This window comes from Triticum dicoccoides, chromosome 3B (genome assembly GCF_002162155.2).
Source record: "Triticum dicoccoides isolate Atlit2015 ecotype Zavitan chromosome 3B, WEW_v2.0, whole genome shotgun sequence".
Lineage (NCBI taxonomy): Eukaryota > Viridiplantae > Streptophyta > Magnoliopsida > Poales > Poaceae > Triticum > Triticum dicoccoides.
Window position 1 is genome coordinate 248971068 of NC_041385.1, and position 7264 is coordinate 248978331.

The 7264-nt window shown below is 45.6% G+C and overlaps 1 protein-coding gene across 1 annotated transcript; it reads right to left on the reverse strand.

Moving 5' to 3' along the window:
- Positions 1 to 2832: 2832 nt before the first annotated feature.
- On the reverse strand, positions 2833 to 6900 carry LOC119275761 (NAC domain-containing protein 74-like). Its single transcript, XM_037556668.1, has 5 exons — positions 6561 to 6900; positions 5887 to 6062; positions 5202 to 5479; positions 4667 to 5011; positions 2833 to 4004 (listed from the first exon to the last, which is right to left on the reverse strand). Exons 2-5 carry the CDS (start codon positions 6050 to 6052, stop codon positions 3348 to 3350), a joined length of 1446 nt encoding a protein of 481 aa, XP_037412565.1. The 5' UTR covers positions 6053 to 6062; positions 6561 to 6900; the 3' UTR covers positions 2833 to 3347.
- Between the last annotated feature and the right edge of the window lie 364 nt (positions 6901 to 7264).

Below are 7264 nucleotides of genomic sequence, written 5' to 3' on the forward strand. Positions count from 1 at the left end.
TGTTGGGCTGCAACACACACGAGGCCTTTTCGGTCCCTCGGTTAACCGTTGGAGTATCAAACGAAGTCCAAATGATACGAAACTTGACAGGCGGTCTACCGGTAGTAAACCAAGGCCGCTTGACAAGTCTCGGTCCAATCCGGAAATGTTTAATCCCCACACAAGAAAGAAAGGTAGAAATAATCACTGGAGGAGAACGAAGCGCCGGAATGCAAAACGGACAACGGGGAAAAAGCTCGGATGCATGAGACGAACACGTATGCAAATGAAATGCGCATGATGACATGATATGAGATGCATGACACGCAAGCAAATGACAAGACAACAACAACGAATAACTGAACGACACCTGGCACATCGGTCTCGGGGCGTTACATTGGTGGCTGCTCAGAGTTAAGTGCACGGCTTTTGTCGTTGAGAGCAACCCACCTCCGAAGAGTTTGAGAGAGAAATCCTTGTGAGGATATAGCCCAAAACACCCAGATCCCAAAGAGTGTTTGGCATCACTGAAGTCTTTCTGTCTGCGTGACCTGAAGACTTGTTACACTTGAGGACTGTGAATCCTCCAGCCGGTTAGGCGTCGCGTTCTGAGCATCCAAGAGTAATTGTGGATTGCCGGTGAACGAAGTCTGTGAAGGTTTGGAAGTCTACCTTGAAGACTTACCAGAGTGATTGGGCGAGGACTGTGTGTCCTTAGCTCAAGGGGAATAAGGTGAAGACACGGTCTTCTGAGTTCAATCTCATCCTCCCTAACCAGACGTACAGTTGTCACAGCAACTGGAACTGGTCGAACAAATCCTTGTCTTCACAACGCACTGGTTCTATCTCTTACTCTCCTTACTTACAGTTCGTCTTTGTGAAGTCATTGCCTAATTGCTATGCCTGTTTGACTTCACTGTGTGACTACTTGTTCTGATTGGCTTCGTACTATCTTCCATCCTGAACCTACTACCTAGCTGTTATATGTCATCATGCTTTAGCTTCATACTTGTCTGACTGTGGCTTGTCTAGTGTAGTTCATCTTCCGCTGCATGTTTATAGGTCCTGATTGCATGTTTGTCTTCGAAACTTTCATGTTTTGAAGACTTTCATAGAAATCGCCTATTCACCCCCCCCCCCCTAGTCGATTACTAGAACTTTCATATAGTACAAACCAGACGATAGAGAAGGAATTTTCTCATGTACCTTTTTGCCATATCCATGATCTTTGGCAGTAGTCCTTAAAACCATGTCCTTAAAACTCTTTTCAAACCATGTACTCACCAATGGACTCACATATCTTTGGCAGTAGTCCTTAAAACTCTTTGGCAGTCATCTTTGCCTTTCCTCTCTTTTCTCTCATGATTTGCTCTGAGTAGTCTACGTGTGTGACAACGTGTTTGAAATCAAGTGATTGATTGCTCTTGACGCGTCGGTTTCAGGACGAGCGGGAGAGGCGTCGGTTGTGGGAGGAGCCGCCCGACGGTTTGGGAAAGAGGAGATTTCCCTAATTACATTAAGTAATAAATCTTAACAATATCAAAATCCATAATATGAAATGAATTTCTATATATTTTTTGTTTAATATGGTGGGTGTCTATATTTTTTGCACACCAATTCAAGAGGACCTTGTCGAGACAACACACATGCATCATCGTCATCGCTCTTTCCCTGGAGGCATCATCACCATCCATAAACTATGAGCAAACAACTCCGACTTCGCTGTAGGCGATCTTCGACTCGACCCACACCGTAGAGGACACGTGAACCTATATAAAGATCTGCGGCAAAACTCAGCCACCGGCGGCCAAACACCCCGACTCTGACGGAGAACTCTGAAGGACAAAACCAGGCACAGTTGGCGCCACGGAAGATCGCCCAATGGGCCACTATAGGCAGTTGTCGTACACCACAGGGCCCGGCACCGCAGCTTCGACTCCATAGCAACAAACAAACCGAAGCATGGACGCGCCGGACAAGAGCCGACTACCGCAACCACTGCTAGACATCATAATCGTTGCAAACCACCGGTCCCGAGCCTTTAGTTCTTCAGATCTTGTCAATTGGTATCATGAGTTGTTGATCGGCGTTTAAATCTGGATAGGGCAATGTTGAGTCTTTGTCCTCGTAACTACGGTGACATTGAGGACTCAAGGCGGCGTGCAGTGGCGGTTGCGTCGTTTTAAGAGTGCATGAATTTATGATGGAAAGAAGGATGGCATGAACTTGCGATAGGACAACACAGGAACTGATTAATTAAGATCAGGAAGAGCAAGATAATTGGACAGACATAAGATCAATTGAGAAACAACATGATCAAAGGATTGAAAGGAAGAAGTCAGATGACGCGAAAAAGAGTAGGGAAAGGTGACACCGGAACAGGTGTACAGAGTAAGAAGGTAAACAATATCAATGGATGGGACATGATTGAAAAGAAGATTCGGTTTAAGAAAGAAGGATTTGAACAGGACGGAGGATTGAAAAGAAGAACCGGTTTAAGAGTAAAGAGGGAATTAAACAAGATGAGAAGATGAAACCTAACACAGGAATAGGGATGTACGAGAACGGTTGGACGAAGTAGTACAAGATAAACGTACGTATATATTGTGTCATATTGACAGGGTTGAGATTTTTTTTCTCTTTTTCAAGCAATTTCCGTTAAAACAAGTGCCCCAATCACCGTGCAAATCAATAGACAGATGTGCTGGTGCGTGCCCTGCAAATTTTCGTTGTTTTAGCTGTCATACGTCAAAGCGTGACTGGCGAGGCGGCCAATGTCAGCAAGCAAACAGGTCATCGCTTCAAATGACAGTAGTACTCAAGCAAACAGGTCATCGCTTCAAATGACAGTAGTACTCAAGCAAACAGGTCATCGCTTCAAATGACAGCAATACTGTGATCCAATAATGCTGTAATCCATAGAGACGATGATTATTACTCGCTAATTTACATAAATATCCTTAGTTCAACTCGAATGAAAAAGATGACCCTACTCCAAGCTGTTAACTATGGTTCAGAGTTACAAATCTAGCATGTAGTAAGAGAGAATTTATCACAACTATTATTCCCTATGTTTTTGTTCTTTTCTGTTTGGCACTCATCCATCACCATAATACCTAGCCAGATTGATCAAAAAGCAAGAGCTTCATATGTACAAACACCATGCAGCAACCAGATATAAGGGAATCAATGTCCTGCACGAGAGAACACATTACGTGTAACGACCAAGTACCTCCAGAAGGCAAGGATCCCAGCCACATGCTCAATCGCTCATCCACTTCAATCACAGTGCCTACTGTCAAGATCACAGTGCGTAGATGCTACAGATTTGTACAGCTAAAACTAGGCACGCTTCTGATCCCCCTCTACTACAAGCTGATCCCGCCACGGTGACGTCCATGGTGCAGTATTGCTGCAGCAACTCCAACCATGCAAAGAGCAACGAGTATATTGAGTCCTGTTGCTGAACAGCCTCTAAATGCCCTTTGGACGCCCCTGAAAAATCCTTGGTTGTTGTGACTTCCACACTTCTCTGCATCAGACTGCCTGGCACAAGTAATATCACGCACATGTTTCTTCTGGTGTTTCACATTAGTCATGAGATCAAGATGACCGTTATTGTCAACGAACTTGATAGTCTGGTTGATGGATTCAGAGCTGCTCGTAACCATCCTGCCAAGACTTTGCTGAAGTCGAGCCTTGTATGGTGGAACGCTAGCTGCAGATGTTCCCCCATGACGTGTTCGCACTACAATTCCAGTATCAGCAGGTTCATACAGATTAGGCCCATTATTTTCCAGAGGTAACTGTAGCTCTTTCATCTGAAATTCATCCATGAAGTTGTTTGACAGACTGAAGGGATCCGCCGCCGTAAAGTATGTTTGCTGCCATGAAGTGAAGTCATCACTACCAGGATACAACATGGAGTGAATATCATCTGGCAACAGGAAGTCTGTATCGTCTACCACAGTCTGGTTAGGACTGGCATAGTCCAGTTCCACCTTCGGAGCCATAGCACCAATGTTCTGTAATTCAGCAGGGAAAATAAATGCAATGAGTAAGCATGCAGGAACTAAAAATATAGTACCATGCCCAGCAGAAAGGAGACGATTGCTCATAATTTGCACTCATAACTTAAAATTAATATTTTAAGGAGTATTACTGTTACATGAGCCCATAATCCTGAGGTACACACAAATTCAGCAACAAAGAGACAGGACAAAGGAGTAGCACTAGCACATAAGCTAGTTTAAGGAATTGACAGGCTACTAACACCAGGTCCAGAACAAGTTGTAATAACTAATAACTCTGGCTAGTTTCAACTTTATTTAAGATTGCATTGGACAATTCAGAGTTTCTTGAAAATAATTAATAGCACTGCAATTTAGATTTTGTTTTCGTGTGCATAAATAAACTCATTTGTAGTGCACTGTTGTCTGTGGTATCCACATATCGGCAAAGTTCTACCAGTATTTTCTGGCGTGAGTGATTTATGCATACCTAGTTAGCTCTATCAACTACCACCAAGCAACTAGCACATGCATGAGATCAAAATTATTATGAAGAAGCTTCTTGGCTTGCAAAATCTACCTAATAGTTTCTTGCCTATGCATAAGCATTTTTCCTTACAAGGGAACTATTGGTTGAATTGTTTAAATACTAAGCACTGCTGTGAGTGATAACATACCGATGATTCAGCATTTTGTTCATCCGGAGACAGTTGAGCAGAAACAGAATCCACTGCAGTGTTAGCAGAAGGATCAAAGGAGGTATCAAGCAGTTCTTCCAGCCATTCTTTAAGGTCATCACTCCCATCTGGAGTCATGTGAGCAGGGATAGCTACGGTAGCAGCATCACTTGGAAGTTCATCACCAATAATTGATGATGCAGCAGTATCTGGCTGTTCAACACTGACAGCTAAAATAGCAGCAACATTTGCTTGTTGTGGCTGAGGGTTATTATTGCCCACCTCGTTACCATTCTCTGATGTCCAGTCAATTCTTTTAGTAACTTTACATAGAACAAAGGCATCCTGAAGAAGAAAGAAACAACATTAGCACACTAGATTTCAAGTTTGTGCCTTTTTTTAAGGCATCTAACATGTGAAATGCACATCAAGTAATGTAACATAACATGTAAAAGATGCAACGGAATGTATCTAGCTCTCTCATGCTGTTTCTTAATATACTAATGTTTTGAAACCTCAATTGTTGGTACAATACCTTCATATCAGGGCAGGATTGACATTCGTTCTCATCTATGTAGTATTCATGCATAATCCACTCAGTACGTTTTCCAGTGGGAGGCCGACCTTCATGAAAAACTAAAGTTTTCTTTGTTCCTATGGTCCTCTTATCCACCTTAATGGCCCGGTCTTTTCCAGTAGACTTCCAATACCCAGCAACCGTTGCCCTATTTGACCGAGCACCATTAGGATACTTTCTGTCTCGAGCAGCAAAGAAATGCCACTTGTTATCCTGTGTCGGAACATTGCACTTCGCTGTAACATGGAATATCATCAGAGGGTTAGATAAGGATTTGAAGAACACAGCGGATAAATTCTAGAATGCATCGGATACTAAAAGCAGAAAGTAAATCCTCCATAATGCTAAAGGACCGGTACTGACAAAGAAACTACATCATTAGAATCAACTGTTAAATTTATTAGACGAAAGACAAACAGTATTAAGATTAACTACTAACACTAGTTAAACAAGGGTATATGTCACGTTCTTTAGTTACTCTTACTAAATGTCTAGTTATGATTCATTACCCCATAATTATGATTGTGTGACACGAGAAGGCTCAATTTGTGGAGAAGAAACTAAACCGTTTTCTCCTCCATACTGTATTTTTCTATGAACCAAAATAATCACAGGCAACCATATAGAAGCATCATCAGCTTACCAGGTAAATCCCATGGTTCATGCTTGTATATATCCACCTCTGGTATAATGTCATATTCAATTTTCTGACCAAGTATTTTCTTTTTCAGATAGTGAGCAACGAGTTCAGTGTCCTTAGGATGGAATCCAAATCCTGGTGGCAGAGCCATGTCACGTAGAGTTTCCATTGTATATGATCTGCGCAAGAATAACAGAACATAAATACGATTAGTACGGTGATTTTGAAACTGTGCAGAGTAATTAGAACCACTTTTATAGTATTCTTATCGCAGTACCCCCTCTCTCCCCTTACTCCACACGACCAAAAGGGGATCCATTAGTACTGCAACCAGACGGCAATGAGCCCCGGCTCCCCACGCACCATGGTGCAACTCGAATCCCCGCTATGTGGTCGATCGAGCCAACGGGCCGTGGTTTCGCAGGAAGGGGCCCCGAATCGAGCTCCGCATGCGCCAAAATCGGGACTCGAGGAGAGGAGGGCCAAAAAAATAAAAATAAAAATCTCTCCTCCCTGCCCCCAAAGGCGTAAATCCAGGAGCACCAAAACCTCGAGCCCTAAACCAACGAGAGCTCTGCCAGCAACCGCGGCAAAAGCGCCGGCACCCAGGAAGGCGCCTCTTCTCACGCGAAACGGAATGGATCGGGAAGTGGTCGCCGAGGAAGGAGTTCCCTCACCTGTGGTGCGGAGAGCAGAGCCGCGCCGGCGCCGGGACGTAGCCCCGACCGATCGATCGGAGGGGAGAGCGGTAACCAGCAGGGGGAAGCCGGAGCTGGGGCCACGGACGGAAGACGGCGGGCGGAAGGGGATCGCGGAAGAGGCGGTGGAGGCGAAGAGGCCGAGGCGGTCGCAGGAACCGGTCAAGTCTTTGTGAGGGCTGGCTGGCGGGTGGGTGGGGCGGCCGCGGCGTGGTGCTGTGTCTCTTGCCAGCAGACGCAGACGCGGCGAGGGGGGGCTGGAAAAGGGAATGGGATGCGGGCCGCGTGAGGTGAGACGTGGGGTGAGAGGATGAGGAGGAGGGACTGCGCGAGGAAGCTGCCAAGAAGCGGGCCTGTGGCGTGCGCCCACTCTGTGCGGACGCGGTTTTAAACCAATAAACTCGCTTCCTTAACGCGGGCGTCCTCCCTCCCGGTCAAGCCGTCGGATCCGCTGATTCGCTCCCTCGGGGCGCCGGTGCGGTGGCGGTGGGGCCGGCAGCCACGTTGGTCCTCCTATCGTGTCGCCCAAGTCTAGCTATCGTGGGCTTTGGGAGTGGCGTGCTGCTACTGTCTACGCTCACTCATTTGGAGCCTTGGCATACCGCCGACTGTCACAGCTCAGAAGCCGGACTCTGCCGCCTCAATCCGTCCCGAACGCGCACTCAGAGCAATCCAACGAGGCG